This window comes from Syngnathus typhle, linkage group LG20 (genome assembly GCF_033458585.1).
Source record: "Syngnathus typhle isolate RoL2023-S1 ecotype Sweden linkage group LG20, RoL_Styp_1.0, whole genome shotgun sequence".
Classification (NCBI taxonomy): Eukaryota; Metazoa; Chordata; class Actinopteri; order Syngnathiformes; family Syngnathidae; genus Syngnathus; species Syngnathus typhle.
Window position 1 is genome coordinate 2,237,152 of NC_083757.1, and position 14,243 is coordinate 2,251,394.

The 14,243-nt window shown below is 45.6% G+C and overlaps 3 protein-coding genes across 4 annotated transcripts; 1 reads left to right on the plus strand and 2 right to left on the minus strand.

Annotated features, from left to right (window-relative positions):
* Positions 1–152: 152 nt before the first annotated feature.
* Positions 153–10,082, plus strand: LOC133145012 (E3 ubiquitin-protein ligase RNF19A-like). The gene is made up of 10 exons (XM_061268075.1): positions 153–306; positions 3,689–4,418; positions 5,552–5,760; positions 5,924–6,068; positions 6,233–6,395; positions 6,483–6,597; positions 6,680–6,838; positions 6,961–7,180; positions 7,358–7,501; positions 8,532–10,082. The coding sequence occupies exons 2-10, from the start codon at positions 3,826–3,828 to the stop codon at positions 9,055–9,057; spliced, it is 2,274 nt and encodes a 757-aa protein (XP_061124059.1). The 5' UTR covers positions 153–306; positions 3,689–3,825; the 3' UTR covers positions 9,058–10,082.
* LOC133145025 (sperm-associated antigen 1A-like) lies at positions 7,848–12,528 on the minus strand. 2 transcript variants are annotated; one of them, XM_061268097.1, is made up of 8 exons: positions 12,131–12,527; positions 11,944–12,043; positions 11,729–11,881; positions 11,501–11,658; positions 11,084–11,225; positions 10,828–10,954; positions 10,538–10,708; positions 7,848–10,365 (listed from the first exon to the last, which is right to left on the minus strand). In XM_061268097.1, exons 1-7 carry the CDS (start codon positions 12,429–12,431, stop codon positions 10,574–10,576), a joined length of 1,116 nt encoding a protein of 371 aa, XP_061124081.1. In that variant the 5' UTR covers positions 12,432–12,527; the 3' UTR covers positions 7,848–10,365; positions 10,538–10,573. The 2 variants fall into 2 exon arrangements, with proteins under 2 accessions (XP_061124081.1, XP_061124082.1); XM_061268098.1 differs by lacking the exon at positions 7,848–10,365 and having other exon boundaries at positions 10,550–10,760; positions 12,131–12,528.
* A 557-nt stretch (positions 12,529–13,085) lies between these two features.
* Positions 13,086–13,872, minus strand: polr2k (RNA polymerase II, I and III subunit K). The gene is made up of 4 exons (XM_061268105.1): positions 13,780–13,872; positions 13,506–13,573; positions 13,272–13,364; positions 13,086–13,179 (listed from the first exon to the last, which is right to left on the minus strand). Exons 2-4 carry the CDS (start codon positions 13,564–13,566, stop codon positions 13,157–13,159), a joined length of 177 nt encoding a protein of 58 aa, XP_061124089.1. The 5' UTR covers positions 13,567–13,573; positions 13,780–13,872; the 3' UTR covers positions 13,086–13,156.
* Positions 13,873–14,243: the final 371 nt, after the last annotated feature.

Below are 14,243 nucleotides of genomic sequence, written 5' to 3' on the forward strand. Positions count from 1 at the left end.
TTATTAAATGCGCCGTTTTAAAGCTTAATACACCTGATTTACGTTGTTTTGTTTTTTATATTCCATTACAAGGACAATCAGCGTCTCATTTAACAGGGTTCTTACCTCAACATTTTATTGTGGAATTCAACATTTCAACCGGAAGCCGGTGACTTCCACTTTCACAATTGTTTAACTTGATGACGGACTCACCCACTACCTTGGTCGTCCACTGCAAAGGCAACTTTTTTCCACCCCTATAAACGATCTGCACGCGGCAGTGCATTGTCAGCTCAAAGAGCAATCATTCCACCGACAAACTCGACGGTAAGTTTGCTCGAAAAGACGCGGAACTTCGGGATCTTTATTTAATCGCCTCCAAAGCCTCAACTTCCTTCATGTTCAGAGGCGACGGAGAGCTAGTCGCTTAGCATGTAAACACTTCTTCCCTTTGAGGTTAAGCACGACAGATCGCGTCAGTTGAAACTTTCCTTGATTTCTATGTGCACTTGAAATGCTTCAAATCGAAGCACCTAACCGTAGCGCACGTGGAAAACGAATTAAAAGCAGATCGGTGGCAACTCCTTTTTGAACGGTTATTAAAGTTGGGCGCTGGGAGCTAAGCTAAGCGAGCGCTATCGGGGTAACAACGGTTACCCATGCAAAATATCAACAATTTTTTTTTGTTTTGTTTATGTTTAGAAAACATCCCCTTCCACGAGCAAACCTTGTTTTGTAAGCGTGCGTCATCCTTTTACCGTCACTAACTATTTGCAATGGGTATTTCATGCGTCAGTATCGTAAAAAAAAATCGTAGTTTCTGTTTTATGCGTGCATAATTTCTGAGAAAATGCGTGTAGACTATCAACCAATCCGCGGAGAGTTTATTAGGAGCAGTCAGTCATCATTTTTATTGACGTCAATGTTGCTCACTACAGACAAACTACACGATTAAAATTGTTATTTTTAGTGGCAAAGTATTTATGTAATGTTTTAAATCTAAATCAACGTCATTTCGAATGATGCTTCTGTTACTCTGGGCGTTCCTTTATTTCTCCTTCACTGCTTTCATTTTCTGTTGTTTAAGTCACATGAATGCGAAGTAGAATAATTATACAGTTAATGTCCCAAACTGACCCGACCGGAACTGTAGCTATGCTTCCGGGAAGATCACAAGATTATAAAGATTTGTTGCGCTTTGCAAAAAATAGTCGGTTTTATATAGTACTGTAGTACTGACTAGTACGCCGTCGTGTAATTTGCATGCATTTCATACATTTGATGAGCTATGGAAAAACAGCTTGATGCTTTGTGACATACTTTCCTTGCTACAGCAATTTGCAATTTTGCAAGAGTAAAATCTGAATTCAATAAACAAAACAAAAAAATCTTGAACATTATCTTTTTTTGTACAATACCCACAAGCAGGCCCCAAATTTAAGTGCTAACTTTCAGATACTGAGTGAAGACTTTATAACAATAACAGAGTCAAAATGAGAATGAAGGCCATCTACAATTTTTTTTATGATGGGCTGTCAGCAATCCTTTCACCATAAAGATAAAGCGTCAATTGCAGGGCACAGTCCTTCCTCATTTACTTTGGGACTTATTTTTATTGCTCACTCTTAATGAGTCCTCTTCTCACACTCACACAGAGGTGGTGTGAAATTGCTTACCCTCTTAAGGGGTATATTGCGGGGGTCTACCCTTGGCAAAGACAACTACCGTGATAGGAACTTGAGAGCCGAGTCTCTCTGGTTTTTACAGCCATTCGATGACCTTTTTTCCCCAGCCAAACATCTTTGTACGGTCACGTTCTTGCTCGGCCTTGTCCCAAACTAAACGGAGCCACCGGGAATTAAATAAATTCTGGAGTCATTAGCGTGAGTCCCAAGTCATGCAGTACATACTGCAATCTTTTTTACTCGTGGTTATCATACCGTCAGAATCTAATGATGGCGCAAGTAAAGAGGGGAAATTGCAAAGTCGACTTTGGTATCAATTTAATGTCTTTATATTGAGCAGTGAAGGGGAGGGAAATGGCCGCGTTTACAGGAAGTGTGAAAAGGGATAAGTGGCATTTTTGCAAAATGTCAACAAAAGAATCTCAGTGCCCGCCTGTGGTAAGCTAGACATATTTTGGCTGACAGATGAGCAAGCTGGAAATAGCAATGCAGCCTTCACCCGACCAGCACGGCCTTGGCTAACAATAGCTTTCTTCCCACTGTGTAAAATGACGGGACGCCTGCTTGCTACTTTGTCGTCCGTGAGAAAGCTAAAACAATCACAGTAATACTACGCGTTCTAAAAAGCGACGCTGCCGCCAGGAGGCTCGCACATTGTCGCTCTCAGGAAGTCTGCCCTTTGACTGGAATGTCACCGGACGCCAGCGTACGTGATGTCCACTCAGAATCTCCCCATTCCCAGATTGTCATTGTGCAAGGGGCTACTTTGAAGGCGAACGGCACAAAATGGCAGGAAGATTACGTCATCCCTATTCCCCACCGAGGTTTGGCTGAGACGAAGAACCGGTTGAACCTTCGAAAAGTGTTTAATAAGTTTAAAAACTCCAACTGAAGTCGATAAGAAAAGCCTCTTTGATATCAATTCCTGCTTCGTTTAATTGCCGTACACCTTTCGGAGACCGCCGCCTCGTTTCACTTCATTATACATTTTATGAGTCAAATGACGTGCACCAACGGCGTAATCACGTTTGAAGGAAAACACAAGGCTTAGCGACCCAGTGTGTGTTTAGTGTTCAAGTAAAGTCACGGCTGGTATTTGGGTTACCGCGCCTCTGTTTGCTTTGGTTGCAGGAACCAGGAAGCAGTGAGAATATTCCGATGATAGCAAATGTAATCGATTTTTAAATAAAGAAGGATATTAAACAGAAAACTAGACTGTTCCGTTGCTTGGTGCTTTGGCACAAATAATTGTTGCCTATCTGGTAGCTGACGCAAAGAGCGGGCATTGGTTAAAAGCGGTCGGCGTCCCTGCAGTTAACGTCCTGCCCCCAAGGGCCTGTTTTCAGTAACTGGGACATCAGCCCAGTGTGCGCACTGATAATGCACTTTTTTTTCCCCCCCCCTCAAACTGTGACGACACCGAGATGGAAAGTCCCTCTCACTTTCTCTGCAGGCTTTTCCAGCTGCGTTTTACCTAATGATTGTCACTGTGCGGCTGAAACATTGTTTCCATTCAATTTGTTTGCTAAACAAAGACTGTTTCCATGCAGATGACTTTGCGAAACCTAATTCCTGTTGGTTCTTCAATCACGCAAACCAAGAACATTTTTTTTTTTCCTGCAAGACCATTGAATTGACACAGTATTTAAGTTTTTTTACGATCCTGTTTGGTTAGTCGAATTTAAAAAAAAAAAAATCATTAAACTAATTAGCAACATGTTTAAATGTCAGCGTAAACGTACAGTCAAATAAAGTCAAATTGCATAGCCACCACAAGAGTCGTATGTAGCGCGTCTAATTTATGCCATATGCTGTTTTGAAATGAGCTGTCTTGTTATTATCAAGTTTGAATTTTTGGGCAAAAATGGAGGGAAATGATCCATGAATGAATATGAAAGCCAGCACTATGATATGCAAACGATGAAGTCTACTGACTGAAGCAAAGATTGATCCCCCATCCCCACAAAAAAATGTCAAATGTTTGATTATTAAGCCTTGTGATATTTTCTTTCTTCCCCTCTCAGGTTATCCCATCACAAACGCCTTCCCGGCCATCATGGCTTCGTTTACATGAGTCCCAGGCTTCCCTAACATCACGTCTCCCCGCCCCTCCCATCCATTACCAACACGTTGGGTGTGTCCCATGTGGTGATCTCTGGTCATGATGAGCATCCTGCACCAGCAACATCATGGGAGCACCGGCTCGGAGCGCGAGCTCAACTCGGCCGCCTCCTCCGTCAGCCTGCCTTCCGTCAGGAAGACCCCCAAGAAACGCCGCCTTTCCCTTCAGGCGCTCTTTGGCCGGCGGCGGCGGTCTGACCGCGACGCCAAGCGCAAGTCCAGGGCGCCGCCGGACCCGCCCGGTCTCGTCAGCGTGGACAGCGTCCCGCCAGAGGCCGACAGGACGTCGGCGCACTCCGTCCAGGGGGTGCCGTCGACATCCTCGGCAGCAGGCGCCTCGGAGATGCTGGAGTGCCCACTGTGCCTGCTGCGGCACACGCGCGACCACTTCCCCGAAATCATGACCTGCCACCACCGCTCGTGCGCCGACTGCCTGCGTCAGTACCTGCGCATCGAGATCTCCGAGTCGCGCGTCAACATCTGTTGCCCCGAGTGTTCGGAGCGCTTCAACCCGCATGACATCGCCATGATCTTGGCCGACCGCGCACTCATGGAGAAGTACGAGGAGTTCATGCTGCGCCGGTGGCTGGTGGCCGAGCCTGACTGCCGCTGGTGCCCAGCTCCTGACTGCGGGTAAGACCAACTGAACGCGCACGATTTACTGACAAATTGGAACATCAGAGGTGGAACAGCAGTATGTCCACACAACTGTTGCTGCGTGGGTTGTGAGTGTCAGGTGTTAAACTTCACACTCTTCCCAGCATATAAGCAAATGAATGCTTACTTTATCTGTGAGCAGCCCAGGGTAACCCCAGTTTCTGTTAGACAATTTAGTATTTTTTTTTCTATCTGGAATTGTTAGCATCACAACATCAAGCCTTTGTCGTTTCCACGGCGATGCTTTTGCAACAAATGCTCCCATAGTTCGTGTCAAGCCAATACATTCTCTCTAATGGGTGAGTACCGAGCTACGTGCTATCTCAAGCAGCCATACAGAGGAAAGCAATTTATAACTATCAAGTTGTATAGAGTCAGTACACGTTCTTTCCCAATTACTCACAAGTAAACATTAGCTCAAATGGCGGATGTTTGTCTTCCAGTGTCTTCCACTGGTCATGCACGCAAGGGTATTGTCTGTTTGTATCGGGCACACAAACGGACCTGCTGGTTTTGGAATTTAGCCCAACATAAAATGGATTGCAGGGTGCCATCGCGTCCTGCACAGTTCTTATGAGATCGCCTCGCTGCTTATTGTCGTTATCGCAACGAGCCCGTACCGCCATTCACTGTATATTGGCGAAATGACTACTGTTGCTACACACGTCTGTCGAAGCTGCTCGCAGACGCCAGTGTTGACACTTCACACTGGGCCTTTACACTTTTTATGTACTTGCAAACGGTGTGTGGCTGTCTCCATGATTGCCATATATGGTAGTAATATGTTATTAGTAAAAGATTCATCACGTTACAATTTCAGACAAGCATCATTTTACCTAAATGTACCAAAAAACTCTATTTTTAGGTAATTTATTTTAAAGTAATTACGAGAGCATTTTTGTAAGTTTACAAGAAAATTGTAGTTTCACCATAAACCAAATTTTAAGTCATTTTCTCGACATGGGGTTTCTTTTCAGTGAACGTAACAGAAGTAGTGTAAACGTTACAATTTTTAGATCTTGTACTGCCATCTAGTGTCATACTTCTAAAACCGCACCCCTCCCGCTCTCAGCCTTGTCAGCAACTTTGTTTTCCCCACTTACCCACAGTTACGCTGTCATCGCATTCGGCTGCGCCAGCTGCCCGAAGATCACGTGTGGTCGCGAGGGCTGCGGCACGGAGTTCTGCTACCACTGCAAGCAGCTGTGGCATCCCAACCAGACGTGCGACACGGCGCGGCAGCAGCGGGCGCAGCACTTCCGCTTGCGCAGTTTCCGCTCGTCGTCACTTAGTTACAGCCAGGAGAGTGGCGCTGCAGGTAATGAAATGTAAAACTCACATTAAAGGAGACATTATGACCTTTTGACTATCATTTACTAGTTATTGAAAAGTAGTTTTCCCCCATTACAAGTCCCCCTTGAATTCCATTCAGCAAAACAGCTCATATTTGTGTGCTGACGATGCTCCTTGACGTCTCCTAGGTGACGACATCAAGCCGTGCCCTCGTTGCGCCGCCTGCATCATCAAGATGAACGACGGCAGCTGCAATCACATGACCTGCGCTGTCTGCGGCTGCGAGTTCTGCTGGCTCTGCATGAAAGAGATCTCTGACCTGCACTATCTCAGGTAAGCTGCTTCACCCCTCCCCACAGGCACATGAAGGAAATGTAGTCACACGGGCCCTGTCTTGCTACAGGAGCGGAGCCCGAGTTTTCCATCAATGAATAGTTTTAACTATAAATAAAGCCCAAGCAATGATACTAAAACATCATTTATTTTGTGCCCCACAGTCCATCTGGTTGTACCTTCTGGGGCAAGAAGCCCTGGAGCAGAAAGAAGAAAATCCTGTGGCAGCTGGGCACCTTAGTCGGGGCGCCCGTAGGCATCGCCCTCATCGCGGGTATCGCCTTCCCCGCGATGATTATCGGCATCCCGGTTTACGTGGGCAGAAAGGTGAGGCCCCAGGTCGTACACGACCATGTTCTGTTTGGTGGGGGGAAAAAGAGCACGTTTGTGAACGTTTGTCACCCATTTAATTAGATCCATAATCGCTACGAGGGCAAAGACATCTCCAAGCACAAGAGGAATTTGGTGATTGCCGGCGGCGTGACGCTGTCCGTCATCGTTTCGCCCGCAGTGGCAGCTGTGACTGTCGGTAAGTGACGAATGGCTTCCGCTCGCTTACCACTGCCCAATCAAGGATTGATCTCTCACTTATATCAATGATGTGCTTCCAGGCATCGGCGTGCCTATCATGTTAGCGTACGTCTACGGCGTGGTGCCTATCTCGCTTTGCCGAAGCGGCGGCTGCGGGGTGTCGGCAGGTAACGGCAAAGGCGTGCGCATCGAGTTTGACGACGAGAACGACAACTTGGGCGGTGGTGCAGCAGTGACAGGTAACGTTTGGCGTGTTGTGAATAACCTCCTAGTGAAGTATTCAAAATGAATACGCGGAGAAAAGAATCATATGTACGCAAGTATTGCAGAAGTAAAACCGCAAATTTCTTTGTCCGTCCAGACACGACGTCAGTGGCGGAGACGAGGCTGAACAACGCCAGCCTGGGCGACGGGGCTAGCGTGGGCGGCCTGACGGGCCTGAGCCTCAGCGTGAGCGGCAGCCACATGGAGCGCTGCGGCGTCGGTTCGGCCCAGCGTGACAATATGAGCGACAACGCCAGCACCACGGCCCTCGCCGGCACCAGCATAACTGGCAGCCTGTCAGGCAGCTGCTACAACAGGTCAGGGGAGAAATGAAAGTGACAGCCACATGTCAAATCAACAATATTGAGTGAGGATGAACCTAAAACGTTTTACAGGCGAACTTCATTTAGTTTGGTTCAAGTTGAACCCTTTCTGACCCCTGATAGATATTGGGAAATGTGAATGAAATACTAGACCTTATTTGTGTTTTCCAGGATGGAGGTGCAGGCAGATGTCCAGAAGGAGCGCTGCAGTCTGAGTGGCGAGTCGGCTACCGTCAGTCTTGGCACCATAAGCGACAACGCCAGCACCAAGGCGATGGCGGGCTCCATCCTCAGTGCCTACATGCCTCTGGAAAGGTCAGCGGGGCAAAACGTCCTTTTACGTCATACTCTATCACACTAACCCCCATCTCCCTGCTTTAATGTTCATTTTAAAGGCATCGTACAATTAGAAACAGAGCATTTTCCAAAGGTTTCCTTGATAATGACCAATATAACTTCATAAGTTCCTACAGAACTAGTAGTGCTAAAAACGGGTCTTTTAGGCAGTCCTTGAGACACTTCTAGTCCCAACGGCCATTAAAATGAATGAGAAAAGCATAGTGTGTTTTCCCTCCCATTTCTTGAGCCCATTGAGTTTGACAGATAGCGAACAGACCCCCAGAAGCGTCCAATGTTGCTGGTTTCAAGTAATTTATTTCACCCCAGCTGAAATAACCCGTATAACCAAGCGCACAAAGAAAATTAACATAGTTCACACTCAACTCGTTTTATATTAATTCACCAACATAGCTAGCAATGCTAATACACGACAGAAAGCGCCATACGTACCTGTCGCCAATTAGCGCGCTACCGACTCCACTTAAACCCCTCAAACTTCATACAAAAACGATACAGGAAGGTACACAGACAGGCTTTTCAACAATACTCACAGGTATATATGCTTTTCGTAGGCTGGAAAAAAAGTTTTATTGTCGAAACTTTATCGCGGTTTTCCTTGCGGCTCTCTTCTTCGGCTTCTTAACGCACTACCAGTTGTATCTCAACGCAAGGGCCCACACTGCCCCTTAGTGGCCAAGTTGTGTACAGCATGTATACGGCTCTCAATAACTGGAAATGGCAGAACTCTGTAAATAATGTCATTCCCTGGAATTTCTAATTGCTTAAAGAAGCAATTAAAATTGAGTGGCTCATAAAACTTAATTTTAGCATGGACACATTTATGAATTCCATGTTACATGAACAGTTCCTCAGCATAACCGAACCACATTCACCTGAGGGTCATCAACAGTATTTGCAAGCAGACTTACTACAAGGCACACTGCTGTGAATTAGTGATGCCTTGATATGTGTTTGAAAGTATTTTGTGTTGATGCGTGCTATGCAGAGACAACAGCCTGGAGGTGCAAGCAGACGTGGAGTCCAAAGAGGAGAAGGTGCGACACTGCAGCGTCAGCAGCAGCCTGGATGGCGCTAGCAGCCACCTAAAAGAGGCGTCCTCCTTGGCGGGGGACAAGAAGAGCAAAGGGAAGCTGTGGAAACGCGGCGGAGGCAAAGCGGAGTCCAAAGTCAACCACATACACGGAGACGTAGAACGCCGCAGCACCATCTCGTCCGAATTGGACTCGCCGTCGCTGAGCGGCAGTCTGCCGTCAGTGGCCGACTCGCACTGCAGCCGCCTGTCGGCGGAGCTCAGCGAGACGGAAGCGCCCAGGGAGGGCGAGCCGAGCGACGCGCCGGCAGTCATGTCGCTGCCTGAGGTGGAGCACGATCGCCTGGAGCAGCTGCCGCCTCGGAGGAGCCACCCCACCGCCTGCAGCCAGCACCACACGTCTTCGCCCAGCGAGGTTCTGTATATCACCGAAGACGCTGCCTCCGCCGACACTCGTGACTGCACCTCAACAGACATCTAGAAAAGAAAAGAAAAAAAAACTCGCTCCTCACGAACCGTCTGTCTTAAGTGTCGTTGTGGAAAACAGGAAGTGGAATGTCACAGGGTTGGTAGTGAAGGGTGGAAGGAGTCAAAATGGTTTAACCGAAGGTCAACTTGAATGTACATGTGCAAGTAATGTGCTTGCTCTTTAAAAGCAAAGGTGGAGATTTAAAAAAACCCACAAAATATCCACCACCGTGCCACCCATTCTTACAGGGAGGGACCATTTAGTAGCACAGTTATGAGTCAATACATTTTTCTTTTTAACATTTATTATTGTATGTGCAAAAGTGCTTTATTATTGCATATTTTCCATTTTTGGGGAAAGTCTTTTTCAAACATCTCAGCCCTGTGTCGGGTCTGAACCTTTTTTTTTTTTTCTTTAAGTTTACATAAATTTGACAAAATTATGTTATCGACAAACTCTATGCAAAAAAAAATAAAAAATCATGTCACTAAAAAGCGTTTCATTGCTTCTCGTTTCGCCAAAGTTGTAGTTAAGTTGTGTAGCAGTTGTACAACAAATGCTTCATTTGGTCATTAAGTATTTTAACTCGTATTCTCCTTTAAATGTTTCACATTTTATATCGTCACCGTTTTCGCCCCTTTCGCTCACAATTGAATGCAAATACGCTGTTGCCTTTTGGGGAAATCTTTTTCCCCTCTTCATTGTCATCAAAATACCATAAAGGAGCCATATCATGCTAAATCAATTTGTCTGGAGCTGTTAAAATCCCGATTCCTCAATAAATACATGCCCAAAGTGGTGTTTTCTAATTAGATTGCCCTTGTGCCAAAGGTAATCATAAATCTTTATATAATTCGCTTTGGAAAGTTTAAAATAGCATGATACAGCTCCTTTTAAGTCTCCGAATGCTAACAACAAACGAGGAGTTTATTTACAGTAACTTTTTTCATTCTGGAGAAAGCATATATTTACTCATTTTTGGCTTTGTAATGTGCATCCAAATGCATATCTTTAAAGAATAAAATTTCTCAAATCAAGTCTCTTTTTTAATTTTGTACAATTGTGCTATTTACCCAAAGTACATGCAACACGTGCACTTGACGTCATAATAGAATAAAACCGCATCAAAAACACTTCTGAATTTCCACTGTACATGAGTTCCTCAAAACTAAACTGCAGTCAAACTTGGCATATTGCATCATAACTGACTAAGGCACACTCGTAACACTTTAGTTTTCACTCCACCTTGTGTTGATATCGCTCTGCTCCTTTTTGAGGTTTTCACACTTGACAACCCTTGTAAGCACCTCAGCTGCAAATCTGAGGAAAAAATAAATACAAATCATGTGACATTTGATATAATTTCCTGTTTTCACAAAAAATGTAAATGAACATGACAGAGAATAGGAAATGAGTAAATACAAAGTAGTGTTTTGTCGCCCTCTTGTGGCGTTAAAGGGCATTTAGGTTCGCTGGTAATGTAAAAATGAACCTTGGCAGAGGTAACGTTTGCATCGTGCCCCTCTCTCTACGTGTGCACTGCGTCGTCCATGAGGCTCTGTCTGAGCAGGGCGGTGACCTCTAGTAGTTCCTGCTCGGCCTCCTTGACGTTGGGGTCCAGCTGGAGGACCTCCTGCAAGTCACCGCTGGCTGACAGGAAGTCCTGGGTTGTGCGCGGGGGACAAGCGGTGATGAGCCTCGTGAAGGTGCTTTGTCTGTGGTGAATAATTTTAACCACTGAAAGACATTACGTAACACATGCTGCCTTTGCACAGCTATCACCTGCAGACCCTTGTGGGCTAGCGCTCGTCTGTAGAAGGCTTTCTTGTTGGTGGGCTCCAGACGGACAGCAGAGTCACAGTCCTGCTTGGCCTCCTGAAAGCGGCTCAGCTTCAGAAGGCAGATGGCTCTGTGGGAGACAGTACGTGTGAGGAACCTTTCCACACTGTTCAGTCAAAGGAGCACTAATGGGCATTGGCCTTGGAAATATTAATCTCATGTTATTAAATATTGAGTGTCATTCATTTTCAAGTTCTACCTGTTAGTGTAGAGAGCACATTCGTCCGGTTTTAAGGCCAGGCATTGACTGTACTTATGCAGAGCGTCCTGAAAGTGACCTTTCTTCACCAGCTCGTTGCCTTCATGTTTCAACGCGCTCAAGCGGGATTCCTTTCGCCTGGCTGAGAAAAAAAAAGAAATATGTCCAGTGGAGACGATGATCATGACACACAAATCAGATTTCACATCGGTGAATGGATGGGAGAGGGCAATCATAAGCACAAAAGAGCTGAGTCATGTGACAGATGCACTGCGGGAGGAAACCTGACCTGAATTGTTCCATTACAACAACACTACGTGACTCCTTCTCATCTAAATTATTGATGCCACACAATTTACACACTGTCTGAATGTCTTAACACACACACGGGAAATGAGAAAGCGCCACGGCACGTACCTTCCTCCTGCGAGGCCCAGGCCGCCCTCGCTTGGGCCTGCTGGACGCTGGCGGGTTTCTCGCGGTGTTCCCGCTGCACCGCTAGCGGCACGGCGGGAATACGCGGAAGTTTCTCTCGCCACTCAGGCCCGTCCTGCTCGATCAGCATCCTGGTGATCCTGAACAAATGCAATCAAAGTTATTTGGAATATTTGACTCAATTGAAAGCCTCCCACTGGTACTGCTGACCTGTGAACACCGTCATGAGCCGCTTGCACGCCGGTGTCCAGCTGCAGGACGGTTTTGTAATCCACGTAGGCCTTGTGGTAGCGCTCCAGTGACTCGTAGGCCATGGCTCTTCGCAGCAGCGCCTTCAGGTAGAACGGCTGCAGCTGCAGGGCCCTGAGAGGATCACACACATCGTTGTGGGTCACCGGTCATCGCACACGCACACACAAACATACTTGGTGCAGTCCTCTATGCAGTCGGCGCTGTTGCCGTCCTTTAGGTAGCAGGCGGCTCGGTTGGAGTACAGAATGCACAAGTCTTCAGGGTTGCTGATGCCTGAAGGTAGAACAATTATAGAAGACAATCTTCATTATAAAGAAGCTGACTTATAGGTCTTGAGTAAAACTAAAGACGTCACCTGACCTGCTTGAGCACATCCGTCAATGGCCTGGCTGTACTTGTCCAGAGCGTCCCCAAACTGTCCATGTTTGAAGAGAGAGTTGCCCTCATTCTTGATGCGGGCTAGATTGGGGGGGAGGCCCCCTGCTGGGGCATCCAGATAACTTTCGTCCATCACAAGGAGCTGGGGGGCTGGGATCCTCTCGGCGCTTCCGTTGATCACCCCTTTGGTTTCGCTCCTGTTCTCTGTGGGCCCCCTTTTTGTCTGGTCCGGTCTGGATACTCCTCCTATGCTGCCGGGGGGCTTCTCCTGTACATTCCCCATGGCTCCGCCGCCTCTGCAGTGCGTCCTTCCTCTTCCTTTTCCCGAGCTCTCAAAGCCGCAGCAGCTTCATCTGGATGGGAGGTTTCCTTTAGGAAACACCCCCTGAATGACGTAACATCATTGTGGGGGAGGGGCGATGGCTGTGCAATGCAGCATGCAAAGTACGCCTCTCCGTGGGCTCATCCTTGATAAAACAAAAAAAACTTTTAAACATGAACATCACCGTGCAAGTCTACTGCATAATGAAAACACTCGTATTAAATAATATATTTTTTATAAAAATGTCCCCTTTTGGTGGTTAAAAAAAAGCTATTTTGAGTAAAAAAACATGGTGGCAAAACACCCAAATAAGAAATACAAGTACATACTGTACATTATCAAAAGTATTTAGTGTATGTGTACCTGATGCTGTGGCCAGTGTGCCCTGTGCCAACGCCATTTTTTTCCTATTTAAATGTAATTTTAAAATACATGCAAATAGTTAAATACATTTAAACTAAAAAAATATTTTGAACTTAAATTCCAACGGAATTGGACAATATATATGTATACTGTCTCATGTGGATTCATTCTTTTACATCTGTTCATAAATATTGCAAGATTAATGGGAAATATATGGCCAAATGTCAAAAGAGAACACAGAGGAAATGTGGGTCACTCATCAAGTTGCCACGTTTATTCACATGATAAGACAAAAGGACACAAAAGAAAATAAAGGATCCGCTTCACCGGGCATCAAAAACAACCACTATGAATCAACAGTCAAGGAAAGCCACTGTTATTATGCATACATACAGAAAAAGGATGGACAGATTTTTTAAAGAAGCATTGGAAGGATACATCTATTTGTCCTCTTCTTGTACATGATCCTGTAGCCGCAATCTCTGCATCGGATTGGATCACGGGCCTTGATTTCGTTTTCCGTGTGGCACTCTGTAAACAAAGAAATCAAATAAGAACTACTATGCAAATTCTGTTTTAAAAACAACGCATGAGAATGCTTAAGAGACGCTGGACTCAAATGTAATGCGCCATATATTGAATGATGCGTCACATAGCAATGAGAAAAGTTACCTCCACAGATATAAAACATAGGCTGCTGCCTTGGTGGTTGCACATCCTGCGGGGTCTCCATTTTGTGTCTTAGAAATATAAAAACATATGTATGTTAGCGTAGTTAGCACAACATGCTATCACACAACGAAACAACAGTAGGGCGTTTTCGGCGTGGTTTCACCCTTAGGATCACGTAATATAGGGTCCCACGTAATCAATTGTGATTGGAGTACATGTAAAAGTACAGTAGAAGGAATATAAATTTAAATAATCAAATTCTCATGGGGTTTACCAGTGCTATTAGCTGTTGAGCTCCTTCTCTTCAAACGTGAGGCTTCTTGTGCGCATGTGTGAGCAATGCTAGCTCGTCACAAACTAAGGTGGCTTGTGATTGGTCAGAAAGAAAGCATCAGCGAAGATAGCGGAAGTTTGCGTTCGCTCAATTGTTTTTCTTTAAAAAATGTAATACGTCAAAACATTTCACTTGTAGAGAAATCCTATACTATTTGTAATTATGAATAAAATATACGTATATATAAAGGAACAAGCAACGTCCTGATTGGTCAGAAGTATAGCGTCTGTATGACGTATGGTATGGATCAGCACTGACGTCAAAAGACACATCCACAAGGGGGCGCTATTTCTGCAGTAAAGTATTGGACCATACAGTTGAACCTTTGAAAAATACTATACACAGACAGTACCAGCACACAATGAAACTGTATGGTACAAAGTCTGTGAACGGCAACGTTTTAA